This window comes from Tamandua tetradactyla, chromosome 10, assembly GCF_023851605.1.
Source record: "Tamandua tetradactyla isolate mTamTet1 chromosome 10, mTamTet1.pri, whole genome shotgun sequence".
Lineage (NCBI taxonomy): Eukaryota > Metazoa > Chordata > Mammalia > Pilosa > Myrmecophagidae > Tamandua > Tamandua tetradactyla.
Genome location: NC_135336.1, coordinates 93471366 through 93498213, shown reverse-complemented (window position 1 = coordinate 93498213; position 26848 = coordinate 93471366). Strand labels below are relative to the sequence as shown.

At 43.1% G+C, this 26848-nt stretch overlaps 1 protein-coding gene and 1 long non-coding RNA gene across 10 annotated transcripts in view; one reads left to right on the top strand and one right to left on the bottom strand.

Annotated features, from left to right (window-relative positions):
- Positions 1 to 26848, bottom strand: part of LOC143648618 (interleukin-10 receptor subunit beta-like) — an 85859-nt gene that overhangs the window by 6151 nt on the left and 52860 nt on the right. For 3 of the 8 annotated variants that reach the window (XM_077118861.1, XM_077118863.1, XM_077118862.1), the window contains exon 9: positions 23917 to 25328. In XM_077118861.1, coding sequence (XP_076974976.1) covers positions 24642 to 25328 — 687 coding nt within the window. In that variant the 3' untranslated portion in view covers positions 23917 to 24641. Of the gene's footprint in view, positions 1 to 5996; positions 6155 to 7982; positions 8131 to 10718; positions 10886 to 13917; positions 14076 to 20351; positions 20476 to 21991; positions 22116 to 23916; positions 25329 to 26848 lie in introns of those variants that run through there. The other 5 variants (XM_077118865.1, XM_077118864.1, XM_077118868.1 and 2 more) reach the window with 5 other exon arrangements.
- Positions 3943 to 10964, top strand: LOC143648620 (uncharacterized). 2 transcript variants are annotated; one of them, XR_013158674.1, is made up of 4 exons: positions 3943 to 4081; positions 6006 to 6456; positions 8992 to 9306; positions 10416 to 10951. It is a non-coding gene; the product is annotated as an uncharacterized LOC143648620 (long non-coding RNA). The 2 variants fall into 2 exon arrangements; XR_013158673.1 differs by having other exon boundaries at positions 8992 to 10964.

Below are 26848 nucleotides of genomic sequence, written 5' to 3'. Positions count from 1 at the left end.
GTTCTATCTGTCCTTTCCTATTTGACTTGTCTCTTTGCTGGACAAGCCAGTAGCAAAAATAACCAATTACCAAATTTATATGGAAGAGTAAGAGATCCCAAATAGCCAAAGTCATCTTGAAAAATAAGAATGAAATTGGAGGACTTATACTTCCCAATTTTAAAACTTATTACAAGGCCACAGTAATTGAAACAGCAGGGTACTGAGTCAAGGACATATAGACCAATGCAACTGCATGAAACTCAGAAATCAACCCTCATATTTATGGCCAACTAATTTTTGATAAAAGGGCAAAGACCATTCACAACTTGGAAAGAGTAGCCTCTTTTAACAAATGGTACAGGTAAAACCGGCTCTCCATTTGCAAAAAAATGAAGGTGGACCCCTGCCTTATACCATATACAAAAATCAACAAAAAAATGGATCAAAGACCTAAATATAGGAGCCAGAACTATAAAACTCCTAGAAGAAAATATAGGGAAGCATCTTTAGGACCTTGTGTTAGACAAGGATTTCTTAGACATTACACCCAAAGCATAAGAAACAAAAGGAAAAAAATAGATGAGATCTCATCAAAATTAAAAACTTTCGTGCATCTAAGGACTTTATCATGAAAGTAAAATGATAACCTATACAAATAGGAGAAAATATTTGGAAGCCACATTTCTGATGAAGGTTTAATATCTAGAATACTTAAAGAAATCCTATGAACAACAAAAAGACAAACAACCCAACTGAAAATAGGGTTGAATAGACAGTTCTCCAAAGAGACATACAAATAGACAAAAAGTACATGAAAAGATGCTCAACATAATTAGCCATTAGGGAACTCCAAATCAAACCACTCCACACCCACTAGAATGGTTACTATCGAAAAAACCCAGAAAATTACAAGTATTGGAGAGTATGTGGAGAAATAGGAACACTCACTCATTGCTGATGGGAATGTAAAATGGTACAGCAGCTGTGGAAGCCAGTTTGGCAGATCCTCAGGAAGCTAAGTATAGAATTAACATATTGCCGGGCAATCCCACCTTCAGGTAGATACTCAAGAGAAATGAAAGCAGGGACTTGAACAGATCTTTGCACACCAATGTTCATATTAGCATTATTCATAACTGCCGAAAAGTCAGAAGCAACCCAACTGTCTGTCAACTGACGAATGGATAAATAAAATGTGGTATATACACCCAATGGGATATTATCTAGCCGTAAAAAGGAATGAAGTTCTGATATATGCAACAACATGGATGAAGCATGACGATATCATGTTGAGTGAAATATGCAAGACATAAAAATACAAATATTGTATGGTCTCACTGATATGAAATAATTAGAATAAGCCAACTCACAGACTCAGAATCCAGAATATAGGTTACCAGGGGCTGGGGCTGGGGTAGGGAATAGGGAGTTAAGGCTTAAAAGGTACAGAGTTTCTATTTGGAACAATGAAAATGCAATTTGGTAATGATGGTAGCACAACATTATGAACGCACTGAATACTGAATTACATATTTTAATGTGGTTAAAAGGGGGAAACATTAGGTTGCATAAATGTCACTAGAATAAATTTTAAAAAAAAATCCAAGGAACTATACAACACAAACAGTTAATTCTAAGGTAAACCAGGGATTATATTTAATAGTACAATTATAAAAATGTGCTTTCCTCAATTATAACAAATGTACCAACCAATGCAAGGTTTTAATTACAGGGTGGCATATGGGAATCCTGTATTTTATGCACGATTGTTCTGTAAACCCACAACTTCTCTAAATAAGAGAAAACTAGCAGGGTGAATAGTTGTGCCTCCTCTTGGTTCTCAGTTAACGATATACCTTCCAACCAATGCGAAGGGCTTTCCCTCTTTGCTGCTATTGTGGTTTCTCAAAGGCTCACCTCTAGATTCATGTCTTAGCTCATTCTGGAGCTGCCATCTGGCTGGCACTCCTTTTTAGAAGGTTCTTAGCACTCTGAAACACTTATCATATGTCCCATATTCTATCCTTAGTGGATGCTGTGCTGTGCTGTCTAGATCCTCCTTCATGGCAGAGACACTCATGCCCCAGCTTCCAGGAACACTGGCAGCAGTATTGGCTCACAGTGAGTCTCTCACCGTGAGGGACTACATGCTTTTCCCAGGGTCAGCCTGTATCAATTGACAGGTCAGTGCAAAAGGCCTGACACTACCTGTCAATAACAATATTACTAGGACTGGAAGAATAATAAGTGGTAAGCACTTCAGAAGCCTTAGTAAGACATGTGCATATCAGAGGGTGGGAAACCCACCCTACCAAGATTCAGGGGTTGCCCATATGATTGAAGTTTTGGAGGATCCATGAAGTAGGGCATGGCAGGAATAGTTCCCCCAGGTCAAATTATCCTGTGCTCCCAACACTAAAAGGAATCACTATGCTTGGTCGGCCTCTCTGGATTCTGGAGGCAGCATATTTCACACTCAAGAATACTGCTCCAATGCATTTAATGATGGATCCAGAGGACTGCCAGCTTTGAGTGGGGGGCAGAGCAGGAAAGGGCTCTGAAGAAGGTACTGGTGCTGATGCAAGATCTACCACTTCTCATGATTGGCTGATGTGGGGGCACAAAGGCCTGACATTATCTACCAATAACAACATGCTGGCCAAGTCTGATGAACACAGAACAGCTTGTATAACTAACATCCTTCAAGTAATGGTGGTGAGAAGAGATACTGGGTGGGGTTGATGGCAAACCCTAACAGGAGACTCACAATACAGACCCCTTGAGTCGTGGGGCCAGGGGAGGTCATCTGCAGTGAAGAATTATGCCCCATTTAAAAAATGGCTCCTGAAGTGCTATGGGACCTGGCAGAGACAAAGCCTATGACCATGGGATCACGGGTGGTAGAGACAAAGCCTATGACCATGGGATAACAGGTGGCCCTGCCACCAGAATTGCTCATAATACAGTGTGTCAGACCCAGTGGCCCTCAGCCTGGGTCAGAGGGCATGGTCAGCTGCAGGAGAAGAGGGCTTGAGCTACCATGGTGGCAACAGGGCCTCCTCTGTTCATATCTATGATCATGTAGGGGTCAGGGTCCTTATGACCAGCTGAAAAAGGAGGGAAAGGCCAAACTTGGTTCCCAAGGAGGTTAGCATGGTGATGTGGGTACAAAGCTGAAATGGCTCACTGCTGCACTCTAGTAGCCCCAACTTGGCGGCCCCCACTTTATGTGCAAGGAGAAGTGGCCTGAGGTCAAGCTATCCTTGAATCCCAGGCAGTGGCTAATGGCAAGGCTGGCTGGTCAGAGGCCTGGAAGAAGAAAGACTAGAAGATAAGAGACAAGAAAGTCTGAGGAAGAGGCACATGGATGGAGCTATGGGAGGGGCTTCAAATGTAGAGATCTTTGTGTCACTTTTTTATTCTCTCACATGGGCAGGTACCGGGAATTGAACCCGGGTCCTCTGGCATCGCAAGCAAGCATTCCTGCCTGCTGAGCCACTGTGGCCTGCCCTTTGTGTCACATGTTAACTCCCAGGAAGGGGAACTAAACAGATGGGAATTCAGGATATCTCAGCCAGTTGATGTTGTCCAGAAACTCTGGTGCCTGGTGTGTGGACCATGGGCTCAAGAACAGAGTAGCCATGATAGCCAGGATGGAGGAGATGCCTGGGCCCTGGAGCAGGGGCTCCTACTTGCCATGAGATCAGTGCTGTGCCCCAATCCCCAAAGGACACTGTCCGCCAAGGAGACCAACCAGCCATATGATGGTGAGTTGATTATATCATGCCACTTGCACTCTGGAAGGGGCAGTGATGTATCTTGACTGGAATTGACCCTTAATTCAGGAATGGTCTACTGTTACTGTCCTGCAGGGCCTCAGCAAGCCCTGCTGAGTCCTTAGAGAGTGTTTGCTCCATTGTATATGACTTCACCACATTATGTCAGACCAAGAGACCCAATCATAGCAAAGGAATGGGCACATGCCTGTGGGGTCCACCAATCCTACCACACTGCCCCATCCAGAAGCTGCCAAGCCTGGCAGAATAATGGAATAGCCTGTTGAGAGTGCAGATGAAGTGCCAGCTTGAAATAATACCCTGTGAGTATGGGGCATAGCCTTCTAGTACTTAGTCTGTACCTGAAATCAGTGACCATCATGTGATGCTGTGTCCCCAGTAGTAGAATACATGTGTTCAGGAACCAAAGGCTGGAGTAGGAAGGACCCTGATTAGCATCATTCTCAATGACCCACTTGGGGAATCTGTGCTTCCTGTCCATGCAATGTGAGATTTTGTAAGTCAGGAATAGGCAAATTATGGCCCATGGCCCACATTTGGCCCACTGCTTATTTTGTTATGGCCTATGAGTCAAGATTTCTAAATGATTATACTAAAAATGCTTACAGAAGCACCTATATAAATAATGTCTTAATTTTATCTCCTGGCCTGCAAAGCTTAAAATATTTACTATTGGGCCCTTTAAGAAAAAGTCTGCTGATGCCTCGCCTGGAGGGTTCCCAGAGGTGGAGTGTTTTTAGCAGAGACCCAGTAAGAGACCCATTGGAGCGATAGCTGCCATCTCCCCACTTTAGACTCTATATGTCAAGAAATTAGTAGGCAAGGAAAGTTGTTACCACACTGGCAGAGGCCACTGACCCTGATCATCAGAGGAGACAAGGCTGCTGTTCCATAATGTCAGGCACCCAATGGGCCACTGGGCATCTCATGACAGTCCCCATGCCCAATCCTGATGGAAATGGACCAGGTATCAGCCATCACCTGGCATGGTGGGCCAGAGCTCAAATATCAGGATCAGGTAGGCTGCCCATGCCAGCAGAGGCTAGCCAAGGAAGAGGGGAATCCAGAATGGATAGCAGAGGGATGCCAGCTGCAGTGGCGGGGCTTGGAGTTTGTTCCACTAACCTTCCTCTTGTAACTTTCATCAGGAAAAGATCAATTCTAATCCTGAAAGAGCTGCTTCTAGTGTATCCAAGTAGTACAAGGGATGGACTGTAGTGGATACTGTGGTTTGCCACCTAGATCTTCCTTCAGGAACGAGGCACTCACTCTCCTAGCTAGTGGGAGCATTGGCTGCTGATGTCTTACAGTTTAGTCTCCAGAAATTTCACCTGACACCCTCTGCTATGGCCCCTTCCAGAGAGCCCACATCCAATCACTGGGGAATACGGTGTTCCAAAGCCTGGCCCCCTTACCTCATCTTGCATGACTCCAAAGGGCCATCCCAGCTCCAGAGCGCACCCTGGGGTTGGCTGATGCCTCTGTCATGGCAGTGTCACAGCTCAACCCATCTCTCTGCCCAAACCTGTCCCCTTCATTCCTTTATAGCTATTATTCCCAGGGGTACTGCCCATTAAGCCTTCTGAATGTAAATCTCCATCTTAGAGCCTGTTTTCCTAGGGAATCAGACCAAAGATAAGTCTTTTTGGGTCCGGGCTTGGCATATTTTCTAGTTTTAATGTCTTTCCAGAATCCTATTTCTTATGGCCTCTTTAGTCCTATAGTCTCTAGACACATATGTCCTTTCTTCTTTCTAAATTCTTGAAAATAGCTTTCCTAAAGTTTAGGCTACCTGTCTGTCCCTGAATTTCAATCACTCTTAAATATTCTCAAACTGAAAATGCACCTGTTCCTCCTCTCATCATAAAGTTTCTGCTTTCTAATCTTCTCCACTCTGAGTTCTGCTTTTTCCTTTCCTGTACCAGAACTACTACCTTTGCTCCATGAGGACCTGAGGCTTTGGGCAGAAACGGCCAGAGGAGAGTTAGAGTCCAGGTGAGAAGGACAGCTTCTGGAACAAACCTTTGCCTCCTCTGCCTCCTTCCTTAGGGCTGTTCCTTGACCTCAGGCTTCCCTGAAGTGGGCAAAATCCAAGGGGATGAACCAGCATGCAAGACATGTGTAATTCTCCACCAAAAAAAAAAAAAAGGAGACTCAAAAAGGAAAACTCATTCCAATCAGGATTTTCCAAACCCTATCTTACTACATGTTACCTACCTCTTTCAGGTGCTGCGGTAGAGAATTCCCAGGTGAGAAGATATATTTTGTCTTCTTATAAATGCACCACATCAAGGCAAAACAGCCCAGGAGCAGTAGGAAGACCACGAACACCGAGGCCATGAGGATAACAGCGACGATCCAGGAGGGTATCGATTCTGCAAAGATAATGGAATGTGCTGTGTTCCTGTTCCACATGGGTTCAGTCACAGAGATCTTAACACCATTCTAACCATCACAATCCAATGGCAATCCCTGAACTCAGGGCTTATTTGTTCATCAGAAGGCATTTGGGAAGAAAAACAAAAAGTGGCCCAAGGGTACAAGGGTTGCCAATGGGTGTCACCGTTTTCCCATCTTCCTCAGAGTTTGGGTCCTGCTATTATTGCTAATATGCATTAAAAGAATAAGAAGCAAGAAGCAAGATCTCTGATTCACTCTACCTACTCACAGTGTAACAGTGAGTCTCTTTGTTCTGCTCACGTTGCCATGGAACAATCAAAAGGTCCCGCCCAGCCTGGCCCTAGCACTGTGGCATCAACAATTCCATCCTGACCAAAAGGGGGAAAAGAAGTGTAACTAATAAAGTATCAGTGGCTGAGAGAGTTCAAATAGCATCGAGAAGTCACTCTTACTCAAGCTTCAGTTAGACATTGCTACCTATCATAACTTGCCAAACTCCAACCAAACCATTCCAGCCAATCCTAAAGAACACCTAGGGTAATATTTAAGATTCTACCAAGATTCCATACACTAGGGTAACTTTCCAGAAACCTACACCCTCCAGATGGGTCCCTGGACCAAATAAGTCCTGAACCCTAGAGGGCCCAGCCTCTCCAGAACATCAGCTAGTTTCATCTCCCTACCCCATATTTACTGACAGCCTCTTCCAACATGAAAAAGTTAGAATGGCCATAGCCCAAATACTCCTAAGGAATGGGATAGAAAGATCAAAGGTGATGGTGGAGTTATATAGAGAAGGCAGGGTTTAACAAACCTGTGGATGACTTTGTGGACAACAAAACAAAATCGCTTATATAATAGCACACTTTATTTAGATGGATTGGTGACCAGTTTAACCACTAGTCAAGCTGTCTAAAGGAAGGTGTGTCCTAGAGCACATCAACATTTTAAGTGACCAACTGGATAAGGATCCTTTAGTTTTTCCTAGCAAATAAGTAGATAAGACAAAGCTAAAGTTGGACAATAAATAGGTTCCACAGCAAACATCAATATTCAAGAAAAACTTGACAAGTAAGAAATGAATCAAAACTAACAAAAAAAAAATTGAGCAGATGTTAAATGTTTAGCCTTGCATTAAGCCTTCATGACATAAAGTGTGAGAGAGAAGAGACATAAATTGAAATGACCTGGAGGTGTTGCTTGATGCTGAGGTCCACATGTGGAACGTCAGGTACTAAGGCGTTCTGCTAGACACTGCAGTTTGCATATGTGAATGACTATGTTTAGGTCCTGGTACCACATTTTAAGAGGGACCCTAAAGGCTGCAGTAAAGGTTTCCAAACTTCCTGTGCTGTCATGTGTTAGAAGGAACTGGAAGCTTGAGGCCTGAGAAGGAAAGGCTGAAGGGAGTGTGACAGGGCTCAGCCTTTACTTGGTGGTGCTGGGAAGAATGAGAAGACTATTTCTCCATGGAGCCTGAGAGGATGGCATGAGAACAACTGTGGTTGGCTCTTGGAAGCAGATCTTGGCTTATTCAATGGAAAATGTTTCCATCAATCCCTTTGGTCTAAGGGCATGGAATGAGCTGCCTCCAAAGGCGGTAATCTCCTCCCCAAAATGAAGCTGATCAATCAGGGCTGACAGAAATATGTCGGGGTGATGCAGATTTCTGAACTAGGTTGGAGTTTGAGCTGGATGTGATGATGTCTAAGGAGCTTTCACTCCTAATGCTCTGGGGTGTCTACCATGTACTTAAAATGCTCATGGAAGGAAGAGTCACCAATTGTGTCTCTCATGACTCACCATCACTGGTTGTTTGCTCACACACAGGCTGACTCCATTCCCCAGTTCTGTTCCGATCAGGAAGAAATCCTTGAACTTGAACACAATATGTTGTCCATGGCTCCAAATTTCTTAGTACCTCAAAGTCATACTGGGAAGTAATCTGAAACTAGCAGCAAAGACGAAAATAAGAAAATGTCTCTGTGGTGAGGGGTGACATCATTTAGTTTCACACCTACCAGTTATAATCTCTGCTGCATGCTTAAACGCGGAAGGAACAGGAGGCAGAAGCTCATCCTAAATTCATTTTCACCATGGTTCTTAGGGACTGGTAAAATACTGACTGTGATTCTGATAAACTAGCTCATTTCCTGAATTCTCTAGTTTAAACGACACACAAACACCACCACTTCCTTTTTTAAAAAAATAAATGGGTCATATGCATTAGACTCCGTGTGATTTTCCTCTAACTCAGGAGCACATGAGTTCTGCCCTTGTACCTCAGCTGCCCTCCTGGGGAAGCCCTTTCTCACTTCAAGGACAAGAACCATATTCTGTCTCCGGGGCCTGGCATTACTGACTCATTTTATTTATCTTGAATATAAGATATAATTATAATATAATTGATAATATATCCCTGAATCTGAGAAACTAAAGTCATTCCTAGCAAAATAAAGGAAATTAAAGAGTGTATACTGCCCATATTTCCAACATTGTTATAGAAGAATCCTATGTAAAATTTGTTATGTGAATAGCAGCTTAAATCAGAAAGAGAGCATGGACTCTTTTGTTTGTTTGTTTTTACTTTTTATAGCTGGTTATCCTTCTTTGGAGGTTGGGATTGTTGATGTCTTGCCCATATTCCTTTATTGTATGAGAAGCTAAATTCACTGAAGGCAATAACTGGATTATAGCTACTGAATACACTGGAGATTATCATGTAAATTCTCATAAACACACTTTTTAAAACCCTAGCTTTCTAGAAATCTAATGCCTCTAAAGCCTTACAATGCTATTTTTCTCCCCACAGACTAAAGTCAGAGGTCAACCTATAAACAGCAAGCAGAGAAGACGGTGGCAGAGAAGCGAAGGGACACCTCCTCAAGTTCCCTTTCATTGTCTTTTCTACTCCTTTTTCACTTTGGGACACCTTCTGGCTTGATCTTATCACTTTCTCCCATCAGGAAGAAATGGAATTCCCAAAATTCTTTGGTGCTATTTCAGAGATCTAATATGGAGTCCTCTCAGGAAGAACTACTATTCTAAAAATAGTAATGGTGCCATTTCAAGTATCAGAAAGGAGGAATTGTGGATCATTCTGCAGGTTCACACAGCTGAGGCTGAAGTGAGAGAACAAATGTGTAACTAGCTGCCCAGGCTGGGCCATACTCTAGATAAGAAACTAAATATAAAATGTTTTTCACATTTCATGCATGGCCCATGAGGCACTCAGGCATGGAAACTAGGGAATTGGGTCCTGAGTTAGGGTGTACTGCCAATAACTTGAGGGCAGTTATCTGACTATGTTAATGTTTCTCAGGGTTTAGCAGAGATACCTATACTTGAAACATGATTATTAAATTGATTATTCTGTAATGCCTTCCAGGCATACATTTTCTGGGGTCTTAACATAGCAAAATCATCTATTCTGTGAAGAAAGCAGATAGTCTATCAGTTAATGGAGCATTTTAGGGGCAAAAAAATCTTGAGTTTTTTTCAGGGTTATTTAGTATGTATATATAAATCTAGTCACATCATTCCTAAAACAATTAACATGGGTGGCCCCTGCCTCCAAATGCTTGAAAATGAAGTGAGAAGATCAATTAATGTGGAAGAGAAAACATGTATGTCACCCAGCTTACATGATATATATGTAAGTCAAGTTAGGGCCATGAACAGCTTTCAGGCCCAAAGCATTAAGGATAAGATTAAAACTTAATCATAGGCAAATGAAAATAGCCATAGCATGTCTACATAAGTGGAAGGGAACCTCATGAATTGATCACAGATACTGATCCAGGCAATGGGACAAGTGTATTTTCTTTTATTATGTCATTAAATTCCCATAATCCTACAAAGTAGGTTATTGTCCCCATTTTATTAATGAAGTAGGTTATTATGCGATTTTCTAGGCTTGAAGAGACTGAAGTCACAAATGTGACTGGAACTACATGCGGCAGAGAAGAATTCCAACCAGAGCTTTTGACTCCAAGCTAATGTTTTTAAAGCAATTGTTTCCTGAACAATGGGAAAAAGTAGGGCAGTTATTAGGAAGATAAAATGCGACACTGTTCATCCAGCTTCTGAAGGTGGTGCTACCTTGACCTTGGCCTTGGTTGATTCATGGTGTAGGGCCCAGGGGTTGATGCTTTGAAATAGTAGTTATTCAGCAGATGCAAATTCCCCCAGCCAGCTGCTCACTCAGTTCCGCCTCCTTTTGCAATTTTCCCTCAGGGAGAGAAAGCCCTGCTTTCACTGTGCTACTAGGACCCTGGAAGTCTGCTCTACACATTCCTCTTAGGGATCTGGGAAGCCTGAACCTGAGCCAGAGATACTGGTCATCCTTCAGATTAGAGAGCTTTTACCTTTCAGAAGATCAGGCCTTAAATTCTCTGGGCCATAAGGTACTGTCACCTTAGAAGATCTTGCCTGGAAAAACCTCCTTGCCTTCTCTCTCCATCATCATGGCCTCAGACCAATACTGAGTGAAGAACATGGGAGCCTAAATCTGAAATGCATAAGAATATCCAAGCTTACCTTTTCATCTGTGCCATTTTTCCAATATTGCACATTATAAGCCCATGAGTTATAAATATTCTTCATGGTCCATGTTTCAGGTTCATTTTCAATTTGGGGGGCTAAGAATCGCATATGTAGAGAATCAGCAAGTGTTTTTATTTGCATTCCAGGAGGCCCAATAATGGCTAAGAATGAAAACAAAGCAAAATGAGAAATTAAAAAATCATATTTAAAAAATTTCACTTCAACATTATATTTCTTAGTTGTACAAAACAAGTAATCTATTGAAGTACACTGCTGTTCTTTGATATACAATTGTTATGACTCATACAGCTAAAGAGGATAGCTAGGTTTTTTCTTTGAAAAAAATCTGGTGTTCTTTGTCTTTATTGAATATAGTCCATTTATATTTATTGAGATATCTGATATATTTGGAATTATTACAACCACATTATTTTGTGTTTCCTGTAAAAATTATTTCTCTCTTTCTCTTCTCTTCATTTTTGCTCTCTGTTGTATGGAATTTTTAAAATTTCGTTTTTGTTTATTTTGCTGGGTTGGAAGATACAGATGATACTGATATTACTTTTCGAGGCTGCCCTTAAATATTTAACATATATAATTAGCCTTATACACTGCTCTTACAAAGTCTAAAGCTGTCCCCCTCCTGAACGTTCTTTACTCATATATTCATGTAACTGGCCTCTTCATTTTATTTGGGTCTCTGTTCAGACATCACTTCCTCAGAGAGACTGTCACTTAACAGCAGTTCCCAGAACTTTCTGCCCTATTATCTTGCTTTATTTTTGACAGTCACAGTCACTCTCTGTCATAAAATACGTATATATTTGTTTATTACCTGTTGTAGTAGTTGAATTATGTACCCCAGGAAAAAATATATTCTTAATCCTATTCTGTGAGTGTGAACCCATTGTAAAAAGGACCTTTTGAAGATGTTATATTAATTTAAAGCCAAATGAATCAGAATGGGTCTTAATCACTAGTACTGAAAGCCTTATAACAGAGAAACCCACAGAGATGAGCCGGAAGCAAACTGAAGAGAAAGGAGAGGACATCACCATGTGATGGGAAAGCCAACGAACCCAAGGAACTGCCAGCTAGCCAGGATGCTTCCAATCCCAGGAAAAAGCAAGCCTTCTAGCTTCTGAAATTATGAGCTAATAAATTCCTGTTGTTGCTCAGCCCATTTTGTGGTATTTGTCATAGTATCCACAAAACAAAGACAAGCGTTTTCCCCATTAGAGTATATACGTCATAAGGGCAGGATTTTGTGCTGTTCAGTGCTAACAGTAGTATCCAGTGCATCACAGGTGCTCCACAGTAATTGCTGAACTGGTAACAGTGCTGTCCGAGTTATATCCTATATTCTTCTGTGGCTGCTGTCACTTTTCTGGGGTTGCTAATGCCTCGAGAAATCTATCCCATTTCTAATCTGCTAGTAGTTTAAAACCAGACAATAAAACCTATCAGATTTTTTCCAAAGCAAGGGTAAATAGGTCCAGCATAACATCCTAAAGCTCTTTTCTATCATTAAAATTACAAACTTTAAGAGGTGATATAGGGTAATGGTGGCTAAGAGCATGAACACAGCTTCCTGGGTATAAATCCCAGGTCTGCCACTCATCACCTGTGTGACATTTGGGGAAGCCGCTTGAACACTTTGTACCTCAGTTTCTAAAGCAAACTCCTTAGATGGGACGTAAAATAGGATTTGGAACCAGTCAGGACCAGGTATGCCAGTTGTCAATTATAGGATCAGATATCTGATCATTTCAAAACGATGTTTTGGAAGTTTGGCTATTGTTAAGTTGAGCTGCGTGTATTTTTTATGTTCACTTTTTCTTAGTTTTTATGAGGATACTTTTATAAAAGTTAATATGAGTTGATAATTTCTGATTCCAGAAATAAGAGTTTTTGACCAAGCATGGACAGAATTAGGAAAGGGAAGTGGGTACCCTAGCCTCACTCTCAACCAGGGAAGGTGAAATTGTGTGGAGCCTACAACAGGCTATCAAAACGAGCCATAACCAGTTGGCAGCCATCGACCCCAAGCAAGGCAGACATGTACACCAGCTGGAAAGTCCCTCACACATACACAGTATAAAGGTCAATAAATCAATAACAATATGTCTACAGCTAGCCCCAATTATGGGTTCGTTTCTAACTTGCCTTATGATTGGTCCACGATGCCTTAACTGGATGTTTCCACATCCTGCTATGTATAAAATCTGCAGCTGTTTGTACCTTCTTGGTCCCAACTTGCAAGGGCACCTGCAAAGCTTTGTGCCCTGCTGTGCAGCATAATAAAATGATCTGAGCCTGACCTCTCGTGTTGCGTCCTGTTTTGGAAGCTGCTTGGCTGAAGGCTGTGCCCCAGCACCAGGGGTGCAACAGTGGGAGCCACAGTGGCCCAGAGCAGGGGACCCTGGGTATAAAGACCCCTCCTCATATGGAGACATTCCTTCTGGTACTGACTTCTGCTCACCCTTTGGAGGGCTGTACTTTTTTTGTTAATGAGGGTCTGGAAATCCCTTGCCCTCTTCACTTTCTCAATTGCTCTATGGTGGTCTAATTCATTTTCAATTCCTAACATTCTAATTATGTTTATCTCATGACCTCCGGAGGGTCCCATGACCTTACAGCTCTAACCTGGGGACACTGTTTTTGATGCTTACCAGTCAGCCTAACCCATGTGCCATCAGCTCATGCTATACCCAATCTTTTCCATCCTTTGCTTTGGGCAAGATGGCTATTTGCATCTGGTCTTTCTGTCTCCAAACTATCACCCAAGGTGGACAGCTACCTAGAATAACCTTCTGCCTATGAAGTCATATTAGGTCATATTTTGAATCAAATCTCTCCCAGAAAATTGATGACATTGATCCTCTAATTCTTCCTGTAAATAATGCTGGCCTCAACTCATTCTCACTAACTCATTAAAGTTATGAAAGAACTCTCAATAACTCACTAAAGTTATTAAATTTATATCTAATTACTTTATTGCTGCTATACCTTTCCTTTCTGGTCACTCCCATGAACTTCTTTAAGGTCACAGCCCTCTTTATTCTATTGCCTAAGCTCCTTATAAACTTCATCACTGCTCAAAAATTTCTTGTTGATTGACTAAGCAGTGGGGGAAAAACTCTTAGGCAAGATGACAACATCATAATCAAATGAGGAAAAAAAAATGGCTTACTGTCATCCACAGGAGAAAAGGTGATGTTGACCCAGTCTGAGTGCTCATCTGCAAATTCAGACCTGACACGCAAGGTGTGGTCACCGTATTTGGAAAGACTTGAGAAGTCACATTCCGTCAAGGCAGCACTCTTGCATGTGTCTTGGAATCCCCGATAGCTACAAAATCAGAAAAATAAAATCTTGAGGTTTCCAACTCCAGTCCCTTTGAGGCTGACAGGTATTTACTCCTACCAAAGGTGGGTGCAATGAGGGAAAAATCAAGCCAGTTCTTAACCACTCATTTTGGTGGAGAAAAAAAGTACTTATATCAGCATTTTCCAAACTGTCCTCCACACAACCCTAAGATCCTTGAGATATTATAAAGTGTTTCAAAAATAATCTACCCCGTGGTTAAATAATTTTGACACAAACTGGTTTAAACATAGTTAAGTAGGTTTCTTTGTTAGAGATCTGCTCAGAGACTGTAATTTCCTAATGAACATGGGCTTCTCCATAAAGGAGTTTAGTAATCCACATATTTGACCAAGAAAGCTTTGTGCCTTGATTGTGTATTTCTAAGAGCAGTGGAACACAGTCTGGGAAATACTGACACATACAAATTACCCAAAATAAGTATACTACAATAATTTCAAACAATATCCTCTAAATAACTATAGTTGCAATCACTCTGGAGGAAATTATGAAATGATACATTGTTCCCAGATCTCTAGCCCGCAACACCAACTACCGAAGAGAGGATGGCAGCAACCAGAAAGGGGAGAAGAAAATAAATGACTTTCTGGAGAACCCAACGAGTGCTAAGCTAATTCCATCTTGCTAGCTTAAGCTCACAACAGCCTTAATTAGCTCCACCTCACCTAAGGAAGCCAAGGCACTCAACCTGCAAAGCGTGAGGAGTCTATCTGAGTGGTTCCCAAGTGTGCCCTCCTCATTTGATGCCAAAGACCCCTCCTAATTTAGCTGCCCCTGGAGGCGATGGTAAAGATGATGGTGATACAGGAAGCAAAGAAAAAGAAAGAGGTCCTTTAATTCTATGTAGATTACAGTAATGCCTGGAAACATCCTAGAGTATATTAAGCAGATAATTAAAAGGTATTGGCAAAGTCCCCTGAGGGAGGGGAGAAAGAATATGGAATATTAAACCTTACCATTAGGGAATCCCCTAATACTGTGTCAAACTTTAGGATATCCAAATCGATAGGCCATGCCCTCGATCATGAGGCTTACTCTTGTGAAGCTTATACGGAGAAGCTTAGACTACCTATAGGCATGCCTAAGAGTTACTTCTGGAGGACCTCTGTTGTTCCTCAGATGAGGCCTCAGTCTCTCTAAGCAGTGGCAGAGAGAGTTCAAATAGAGTCGAGAAGCTACTCTGGAGGTGGCTCTTACACAAGCTTCAGGTAGACTTTGCTACCTATCATAACCTGTCAACCCCCAACCAGAATTGACATTGCAGTCAATCCTAAAGGAACACCTAGGGCTATATATAAGATTCAAAATGGTTCCATGCACTAGAATAACTTTCCAGGAACCTACAACCTCCAGATGGGTCCCTGGGCCAGATAAGTCCTGAAAACTAGCCCAGCCTCTCCAGAACATCAGACAGTTCCATTTTCCTACCCTATATTAGTGACAGACCCTCCCAATATCAAAAATTTAGAACTGCCATAGCCCAAACATCCCTAAAGAGACGTACGGAAAGATCAAAGGTGATAGTGGAGTTATACAGAGAAGATAGGATTTAACAAATGAATATGAATGCAGAATCATTAAATTGTTATCTCTTTTAGTCTCCAGTATTTTAGAGCAGCTAGAAGTAAAAACCTAAAATTGTGAAATTTTTTAGCAGCTAGAAGTAAAAACCTAAAATTGTGAAATTGTAACCCATGTCAAACTCTGAAATGTGTTCTACAACTAACTGTGATGCTGTGCTTGCAAATTTATAGCTTTTTTGTATATATGATTGTTCACAAAAAAAAAGAAGGAAAAAAGTCAATTGTGATGATAAAAAAAGTATTTAAGCCCTCTAGCCTCCTATATTCTGGAGCAGCTAAAAGGAAAGATATGAGAAGATCGTATGGTAGCCCATGACAAACTCTGGGATCTGTCCTGTAACCACTTGCTGAAGAGTACTTTGAAAACCATTGCTTTTTTATTTCTTTGCTTTGTATATATGTTATATTATACAATAAAAAAAGTTAAAAAAAAAAAAGATGATGGTTATAAGAATAAAAGCCAACATTTATTGAGCACTTTTGCATCAGTGTGCCTTATCACTGAATGTGCAAAACAACCCCAGGAAGGAACTATAATTTGCCCTATTTGTTTGACTTCAGAGCCCATTGTTCTAGGCTCACATCTCACCCCATTTATAGTGATGCTCAGAACAATCCCTCAGAAAATGTAGAGACAAGTCATTGGGATCACACTATTTTACAATCTGCTCCACCACCACCCCCCACCCCCCCCGCCCCACCACCACATAAATGTTTCTACAATCAATGAACTCTTCATGGCTGTTAAACATCCTATAAATGGAAAATTCAAGGGTCATTTCATTAAGGGTTTTTTCTCACATGTGGCCATTTCTTTTACTTAAAAGAATGCCATGACTGGCTGGAACCAGAGAACATCGCAAGTCGTCATGCAATACCTTCATTTTCACTTGATCATTTTCATTGCATTAAAATATTTTTCTTCCCATGAAATAGATAATACGATTCACTCCACATATTTGCATATAGTTGTTTTTTTTCTAAACGTTTCCATATTAAAGTAGCCAATTTACCCTCAAGAGTGCTTTCTGCCTTTGGCCATGCCCACGCACATACAGAGGGAGTTTTCTGCTATGCCACTGTTTGGTATAAATTCTAAACAAGTATTTTATGGAACCACCTAAGAACAATGAGATATTCAGAGACCAAAGGACACACCCAGCGCGTGCCATGTCTTCTCTGGTACAAGCCATGCTGGATCTGTACTTTTATGCCAAGGAAACCACGGGAACCCAGGCTATGGTAAGTAGACAGTTCATAACTGTCTCCTACCCCACGAAGTCACCATAAACTCTCATCTCAAAGATGAACTCTGAAAACCAACTCCCTCTATCATAACAGCAAAGATACAGGCCTGAAGCAACAGAAAATAAACCACAGGCAGATAGAGTGAGAAGTTAGTTTTCCATAGTGAGGTCTCTGGAACGATCAAGTCTGAGTGAAGAACACACAGAGATTAAATAACAACCAACCAGCACTACAAAATACACCTCAGGACAAAAAGAAGTCACAGAATGACACCCCTCAAATCTTCTAGTATCCTTACCAATTGGTGCAGGGGATTAACCAGAGCCCTACTCCACCAGTGAAAACATCTGGGCAACACAGGGTATTGGTTGAATATACTCTGACACACATACCCAAGAGACTACTAAGCAGCTGTAAAAAAAAAAAAAGAGGATATTCTCTATGAACTGTTATGGACTGATTTCCAGGATATATAGATAATTAAAAAAAAGTAAAATATAAAAAATATATCTATTACGCTACCTTTTCGGTAGGAAATGAGAAATAAGGAAACATAGGTGTATCTGCTCAGTTTAGTAAAACACACACACACACGACACAGAAAGGATACATTATAAACTCATGAAGTTGGCTACCTACAGGAGGTTTGGGAGGGGAGAATGGGGTGGAAGGGGATAGAGATGGGAGTGAGACAACCCTGAGTAAACATCTGTGCACAGTTTGGACTTTGGAATTACGTTAATGTTCTACATAAAAAAAATAAATTAAATTAAATCAGTGAGGTTGGGGAGAAAACCCCCAAATGTAAACAGAAATAATTAAACCCAGCTATTTCAAATTCATAGAATAAGTACCATGAATGGAAAAAGAGGGAACTCATCCAAAGTATCATAGAAAATTAACTTTAACCTCTCAGTCTAAAGACAAAAAATTGCTAACAACTCTTGAACTCCCTTAGTAGGTTTGTTTTTCACAGAAATACAGGAAGAAGAATTCTAAAATTCTGGGTATAGTAATTCCGAAACTGTTTTGTTTGTACTGTAAGATCAAGCAAATGAGTAATTGTCCAAATGTAACTGGGAGCCTAAGTCATCCCTCTGTGGGACATACAATCTGGAATGGGGGAACTCAAGGAAGACTCCTGGGGACCTAGAAAAAGTGACATCCCATTAGCAATGAGCACAAATAGCTTCCTGACCCTGGTTTCTAAATACAATGTCCCAGTAAAAACTGGGTTCTTTGGAGAAAGGGCTTATTCCAGAGCCAAGGTGGAAAGGTATAGGATGCTGGAACACCTAATGCCACCAAGTAAGGACGTACTAAAAAAAATGATGGCATATTGGCTTGAAGATGTTTCCTCGGGCCAAATCTGGTACAATTTGAACAAAAAGATAAAAAAGGACAAGAACAGATTATAACCCACTGCCTAGAATAAGATTCCATGAATCCTTATTGTCAGTAAATAGCTAAATAAATAAAGGGGAGAGGAAGAATGTGCTTCCTTCCAGCAGAATGTTGACTAAGAAACGTGGAAGGAATGATAAGAGTTGGAAAATCATTATTTTGCAACCATGATAGTAAAAATTGATTTAGGTAAAACTCATCAATGGCTACTTAAGTTAGGTTGAGGAAGTATTATAAAGAATAAGACATAGCCTCAGCATCTCCCCACAAATTACTTATCAATTGCCCAAGAAAAAAAAATATTCAGTGAAGGAACTGGGCAACCCCTTATTTAAGTGACCAATATTATCATCATTATGGGCAAAGGACCATCATGTGTCTCCAAATGTGATATCTTGAGATGGCCTAATGTTATTGGAGTAGTACGAAACTAAAAAATGTATCACCTGGCTCTTATTCCATGAGAAAACATCAGAGAAACCTAAAATTGAGACGTATTCTATGAAATAATTGGCCTGTATTTATCAAAAATGATCCGGTTGAAAAAGAAAGAAAAAAAAGGGGTCACGTGTATCTGTTCTACATTAAAGTGGCCTAAAGAGACACGACAACCAAATGCAATATGTGATCCTGGATTGGATCCCTCAGACAGCTGACAAAACGAATATGACTAAGGGGCTAACCATATTGTACCAATGTTAAAGTTAATGAATTTGATAACTGTACTATGTGATGTAAATTATCATCTTTGTCCCTATGAAATACACACTGAATTATTAAGGGGCAAAGGGCATGACGTCTGAGAGGTAGAGAATGAATACAAAGCAAACATTAGAAATTGGTGAAGTGAACACAGACTGGAAGTTCTGTGTACCATATTCGAAATTTTGAAATGTTCTGTTAGCTTGGAAGGACTTCAAACTAAGACATTAAATAAAACAAACACAGACACCCGTGGACAGAGACTGTTCTATTTATCTTTCTGTTTCTTTTCTGACTTAGCAGGTCTTGGAGGTAAGTTTATAAAATAGAAGGTGCATGAGAGGGAGTATGGGCCCAGTGGGATGAGGAAGCCACCTTTCCTTCTAAATGTAGTAGGTGTGTCCCTCTTTGCATGCTTCTGAATCAAAGTAAACAGGTCTCCTGGCTCATCAGGCTTTGGCCTCTTGCTATAAAGGTGTGTCACTGGCAGTCCAGGTGGCAGGCTGCCAAGGAAACTCTGGCACGGACTTCCTTCACAAGGCACAGGTAAAGAAGGACAGGCAGGGTAGGTACGGGGAAATCATCCCACCACTGAGATGACTTGTTGGTGACACCCTTTCTTCATAAGCCTCTGCTGGTTTCAGAGAACTGAGTCTTTAACAGCCAGTAGCTGCCTTACTTTCAGTTTCAGCATGCGGTATCAGGAGTGACTTAAGAGACTCACTCTCATGAGGGAACAGCACCTGACATGTGTAGCTGTCTTTAGACCCCTAGAGAAATGCAAATGATCAACACAGAATATTGCATGTAGCAACAGAGTCACTGAACACCTACTATGCAAATTCTCTACACTCCCACGGCACTGGGGCTTGCTGCTAAGTAGATAGAGGTGAGCCATCCAGAACCTTCTTAACTGCTTTGCAAAGCTCAGTTTTCTAGGACAGTTTCCAGATACAAAACTGTTGACTTCTAGCAATTCTACTACTTCTACATATTTTCTCTTCAAAAACATAAATTATTGCAAGTGAGTTTTGTTCTGCACTGTGGCTGGTTGATCCACATATTCGTGATAAAATGCTTACATCTACCAGCAGCCCTGTGATCATTCCTCAAATCAGAAACCACCATCCCAAGAAAAAAATAAAAAGGAAAAGATGATACAAGAACTTCTGGGCAGATGGAAAAAGGCCAGGGGGGAGGTTCCTGCCATGCTCACATGGTCAACAGAAGTCAGAACCTCTGCTGGGGTCCAGCCCAGGGTCGGGGTCACCCATCCTCCGGGGCCCTCCTGCCAAGAACCCACCTTTGGTACTGAGCTGTGTAAGTCAGATTCCCTTTGGGAAAAGCAGGTGACTCCCACTGTAGAATGTTCTTGAAATTGACGGAGTTCATTCTGACATTTTCAGGAGGAGGCACCATTGCCAATGCTGTAAAAATAAAAGTAACTGGCAACATTTTCCTTAAAAAGGATGCCTGAGAAAATCACCCCACCCACCATTTGTCTTAAAATGTCATATGGGTGGCTGGGGAGAGAGACATGAGACAATATTGGAGAGGGAGATAGGGGGCATATCAGGTCCAGCCTTGTCAGCTGGATTTTATTTGAAGAGCCATATGAAGAAATTACTGGGGAGCAAGAGTGAAGTGGGGACAGATGAGGGAACTTAGGTGGCGGTGCAAAGGTGAGGCAGGAGAGTGGTGGAAATGGATTTTAGTATATTTTTAGAAGTATAAACACTAGACTTTCTGATAAATTTGATGTGGAGAAGTGGAGGCTAGTATCCATTTCTAGGCTAAGCCCCTGGTCCCATTGTAACCCTCTTAAGTTTGAGATGCTGGAGAGAGGTTCAAGTAAGGTTGTCAGGAAGACAGCTGGGCAATGAGCCCAAGCAGAGGGGAGATCTGAGCAAGAAGGAGAAATTATTTTAAACCTTTTTTTTCATTATAACAGAAAATTTCAAATCTGCATAAAAGTAGAGAAAAGAGTATAATAAACCATCATCTGTCTATCACTGCCAACAGAGATGTAAAGGTGCGAGTTATGGGCTCAGAGCTGGTATTTAAAGGGAGGGTTCTGCTGCCCCCCCAAGGGGACAGGGCAGGGGAAGAGAGGGCTGGGGAGGAATGTTGCTATTTAGAGAAGTGGGACAGGAGGATCCCAGAGGAAGACCGGTAGCCTGCGCTCTTCTGAAAGAGAATCAGAAAGAAAAGGGGGTAAGGTTGGGGTGGGGAGGGAAGGTAGTCAAACGTGTTCTTTGACCCCTGACTGCTAAGAGGAGGTCAGTAAACGTTTCACAGGCTTTGCAGCTGCGGAGCTCGGCGACAGAATTCAGATTTGGGGGAGCTGAGGACTTGGCGGTAAGGTGTGGAGAGCCGGGGGTCTGGACTCTTCTGCCGGGAAGTCTGGCTGGGGTGGGGGGTGGGGAGGCAGAGAAGTGGAGTGGACGCCCGGAGGCGGCCTTGGGGCAGGGATGCTGGGATGGGACCGAGCTTTCTGGGTGCAGCGGCGGGCCGCCAGGAGGGTCTGATGACAGCCACGGCGGACGATGCTTCGGGCCTCTCAGGAAAACAACGTCCTGAGTCCCCACAGACTTCAAGGGGGCGCTGCGGAAGTGGGGGGGGGGGGAGGAGGATAAAGAGTCGCTGGGAGTCGGCCCCAGCGGAGAACAGTGTCCAGCCTGTGACCCGGGTATGGGTTGGAACCTCCGACTGGGCGACTGACCACTCCTGCCCAGAGGCCCCGCTCTCGACCTGGCGCTCTGACACGCCTTTGGGATCCCACTAGAGGACGGCCCCCAAGCCGCCCGGCCCCAAGCGGAGGGCCTCGGCCTCGGCCTCCAGCCCACCCCCGCCGTGCGCCGCGGGCGGGACGTGCACCGGGCAGGCAAGGCTGGAGAGCGCCCCCGGGAGCCCCGCCCCGCCCCCTCCCCGCGGCCGCCTCACCTGTCAGCAGCAGGCAGCTGCCCAGCCAGCCCCCGAGGCTCCCCGCCATGGCCGCAATTGGCCCCAGGCCGCTGGGGCGCCCCACCCCGCCTTCTGGAAGCCGCCACCGGGGGCAGAGCAGGCCGTGGCCCCGCCCCAGGGCGTAGTAGGCCGCTGGCCGTGGCCCCGCCCCTCGCCGTGGCCCCGCCCCTGGGCGTAGTAGGCCGCTGGCCGCCACCAAGACCCGGAGGCCTCCCGCTTCCGGTTGGGGAGCAGAAATCCCCCAAGACCAGCCTGGTTGCGAAAGTGCTCACCGGATGCGGCCCCCCAAATATTAAATACAGGCTTCGAGGGTGCATCGGTAGTTCAGTGGTAGAATTTTCACCTGCCATGCCAGGGACCCGGTTGGATTCTGGCCCATGCACTCGAAAGAAAACAAAACAAAAGGTGCTGCGATACTGGGGCGTTCACAGGGAAAGAATGAAGTGACCCCCACCACACAGCATAAAATAAAAAGATATCAGGCTTTGAAGGGAACCCACAGGAAAATACATAAAGTAAAACGCCCACCTGGGGCTTGTATCTGGATGGCAGAATTATGGAAGGTGGTTGGGTTTTTAAATTTTGAACTTTTTTTTAGTACCGTTTAATATTTCCCAAGTTTTCTCCAATGAACGTTTACGGTGCTTCTAGAACCCCCTCTCCCCATATAGAATGATTTGAAAGCACTCGGCTAACAAACCCAGTTTGAGGTGGTCTTTACTCTCCTCCCTCTGCCCAGGGATAAACAAAAAACCAACTCGTTTACTTAGCAGTAATTTCTCAACAAGGCTGTTGAGAGAGGTTAATTTTCTCCTTGTGGTGAAGCTGGGAAACCCAGAGGAAGGTAGTGTACAATGACTGCACGGGGTGGCGGGACCTGACTCACGGGACACTCCCTGAGAACTGTGAGCACAGGGGGCGGGGTACTGTCCCCTTGGCTCCTGCAGGCCCGGGGAGGGCAGGGGTAGAGGGAGCTTGGCACCAGGATACCCCAGAACCCCAATCTGCTGCGTGTAAATACTCTAATGGGAAGCAACTCTGAAGAGCATCACTGGATTAGAATTCAAAAGTACTTTTTTCGTATTAACTTTACTAATCTCTAGCCATTTAAAAAATACATATGTAGAAAAACACAAAGACATATAAAAGCAATCATAAAGAGGTTATCCCCACCAAATTTGGAAATCTTTCCAAATTTGAGAGATACATTGAGAAAGGCCTCCCTACAACGGCCCTCTCATCTGAGTTATTTTAGAGCAATTATAAAAGCAATCAATTTAAAGTCCTTGAATTAGGACATATACTTTTTGTTTCCCCCCTTTTGAATGATCCCAGAAGAAAGGTCTGAGAAATGAGCTCTTGGGGCCAGGGGAGCCAGACAGGAGAGTCTTGTATCTTTATTCATTGTGGCAGCCTCTCAGAGTTGCAGCACCTTCCCCTGAGTTTTTTAGTCCTGTATATTCTCATAGTTCTCTTAGGAGCATAGAATCTTGGAGATTATCTAGGCTAGTCTCCAGATTTCACAGATGAAGAAACTGGGGCTCAGAGAGACCAAGCAAAGCACCCAGGGTCACACAGCAGTTGGGTCAGACCTCCAAATCCTGCTTCTCCTATCTGCCACATGGCATTCTTCACATGTTCCTGTCCCGCCCCCTCCTTCCGCCATCCTGATTCACAAGAACTGTCATTTGCATGTAGGATGTGTGGAATCAACACACACAGCAGCACTTCTCAAATTGTTAAATGGGATTCCAGCATTTTTATGCCGTATTTCTTCTAAAGACCTTGAAGCCCTCGGACCTTTGTTCTCTTGCTTTTTTTTTTTTAATGTTAAAATATGGCACTGAGATTCTGTTCTTCTCTCCTATCTCTACTAGTTGTCTGGCTGGTCCTAGTTACGTGTGTGTGTGTGTGTGTGTGTGTGTGTCTCTCCCACTGGACCTGCGGAAGGCTGGAAGATGGGTCGAAGTTGAATTCTGAGTAGAGTAGATACAATATGACATCTGGAAGGTCCCCAAGGTTCATTCATTGAAACACTGCTGGCCTGCTTCCAACTACTTATATGTCTGTGTGGGCATGCCTTCCTTTGCTCTCCAACTGCCCTCTCCTCCCCTCCTCTTTTTTTTGCTGGCTTTGTGGCTTTCCTTGACCCTGCCGGGACAGACAGCTGAGGAGCTCTGCTTGTGAAACACTGTTGACTCCTCCTGCTGAGTTGTTTCCTTTTCTCTCCCCACGCCCCATCCTGGCCTGCTTTAACTACTTCCCAGAATTATCACACGGCCTGGGCCCGCCCTTGAAACCCACAGGGATGCTTGTTCTGGGAAGCATGGTGCCCATACCTTGGTTAGTGCTTTAGAGTACAAGGGAATTGACTGCAAAATTTCCCTTCAAAGTGTGTCACTTTGAACATGTAAACAGTGTCCCGGATGATACTAGGTCTCCCACCTCCTCTCTCCTCCACGCTGGGAATTTGCATGGTTGATGTTGCCAGAAAAAGCTGAGGCAGTTACTATAGTTTTCTACTCCTTCCCTTAGAGAACGCTTCCAGACCACACGTGACCAAGTAAGGGTAACGGAGTGAAAATCTCGTAGGCACTTTTGAGTCCCAGGCCATTAAATAATTTTGGACTCATCTCATTATGTAACCGTCCCCCAGGTCAACATCCGACTCGGAAGAGTCGCTTTGATCGGATGGCTCTTCAGGCCACTGGCACTCTGCAGAGGTCCCTTCCTCACTGGGCATCAGAAGGCCTGGTTCCGTTTCATTGGGACCCTCTGAGCCGATGGTCTCCTCTGGAAGAGACGGTAACATTGGTGGGACTTGTGAATCATTATCATCGGGGACCCTGATACACACAGAGTTTAAATCCACATTGAAGATAACTCTGTCCCTGGGTCCCTCGGTGGCACTGCTGTCCTTCTCAGAACAGGGGTCCTGGAGCGGACTCTCTCTCCTCTGATAGGGCTCACGGGTGCCTTCCGACTGCTGGGAACCTGGCTCAGACGCTGTGGCCAGCAGGGGCTCAGCCTCACCCTCGGGAGGCTCGGCATCCCCAGCATCGGGGTCTGAGAACTCGGGCTCCACAAAGGTGGACGAGGTGGCAGAGGCCGGACTGGGAGCCCTGCCCGTTAGTCTGTGCCTGGTGTAGCCACTCGTGCCTGCGTCAGGAGCTGCTTCGTCGTCGCTGCCACTCTCATCGCTGTAATTATAATCCCACACCTTCTTCTTTCTGGTGACGTCGATGACTTCCACCACATCCACGGCTTCCGACGACGGCAGTCCGGGAAATATCCAGGCTGACTTGTTAGAAAAATTCTTAAAAAAAATATAATAAATAAATAAATAAATAAGGTTGTAACAATGACAAGTTTTTGCTCATTATTTTTTACACAGTAAAACTTAATAAGACTCACTGCAGGACAATGAGGTTGTGGTGATGATGATAATAACAAAAATAGTATTTTGAATCGTGCTTAAAATTTACCAGACACTGTTCTTAGTGCTTTACACATATTAGCACAGGCACAACACTCTATGAAGTAGGCTTACTATTCTTATCCCTGCTTTCTATGATGAGAAAATGAGGTACAGTCAGGTTAAGAAACTTGCCCAAGATGGATGAACAGTAAGTGGCAGAACCTTCTTGGATGTTGGGGAAAGCTACCTGTTTAGACTGGGGTTTTTCAGTTCTGACTGCCAAGACATTCTTTTTTAAAGAAATATTTTTACTGAGATATCTTCACACACATACAGTCCATCCAATGTATACAATCAATGGCTCACAAGATCATCACACAGTTGTATATTCATTATCACGATCATTTTTAGAACATTTGTGTCACTCCAGAAAAATAAAAAAAGAAAAACCCATACATCATATACCCCTTACCCTCCCTCTCACTGACCACTAGCATTTCATTCTACCCAATTTATTTTACCCCTTATCTGCCCCCTATTATTTATTTTTTGTCCTTATTTTTTACTCATCTGTCAACACCTTGGATAAAGGGAGCATTAGACACAAGGTCTTCACAATCACATGGTCACATTGTAAAAGTTATATAGTTATACAATTGTCTTTAAGAATCAAGGTTACTTGATTCTTAAAGTAACCAGTTCAACAGTTTCAGGTACTTCCCTCTAGCCACCCCAATACACCACAAACTAAAAAGGGATATCTGTACAATGCCTAAGAATAACCTCTAGTATAACCTCTCGACTCTGCTGAAACTTCTCAGCCACTGAAACTTTGTCTCATTTCTCCCTTCCCCCTTTTGGTCAAGAAGGCTTTCTCAATCCCATGATGTCAGGTACTGGCTCATCCCCAGGAATCCTGTCCCACATTACCAGGGAGATTTACATCCCAGGGAATTATGTCCTACATAGAGGGGAGGGCAGTGGGTTCACTTGCCAAGGTGACTTAGAGAGAAAGGCCACATCTGAGCAACAAAAGAGGTTCTCTGTGGGTGACTCTTAGGCATGTAAGCTTAGCTTCTCCTTTGCAGGAGTAAGTTTCACAGGGGTGAACTCCAAGATCAAGAGTTCAGCCTATTGGTTTGGTTGTCCTCACTGCTTGCAAGAATATCAAGAATTTCCCAGATGGGGAAGTTGAATATTTTCTCCTTTCTCCGCAGTCCTGCAAGCAGACTTTGCAAATACTTTTTTATTCTCTGCCCAAATTACTCTGGATGTATGGGGGCAACACACTAATCTGTACAAACCAACAAGATCTCATGCCTTATTCAAGATTCCATGTAATCATGGCATTTGAATAAGCTGCCCATACAAGTTAATTATATAATATGCAACCCAAAATAAAAATTTAGCACCAAATA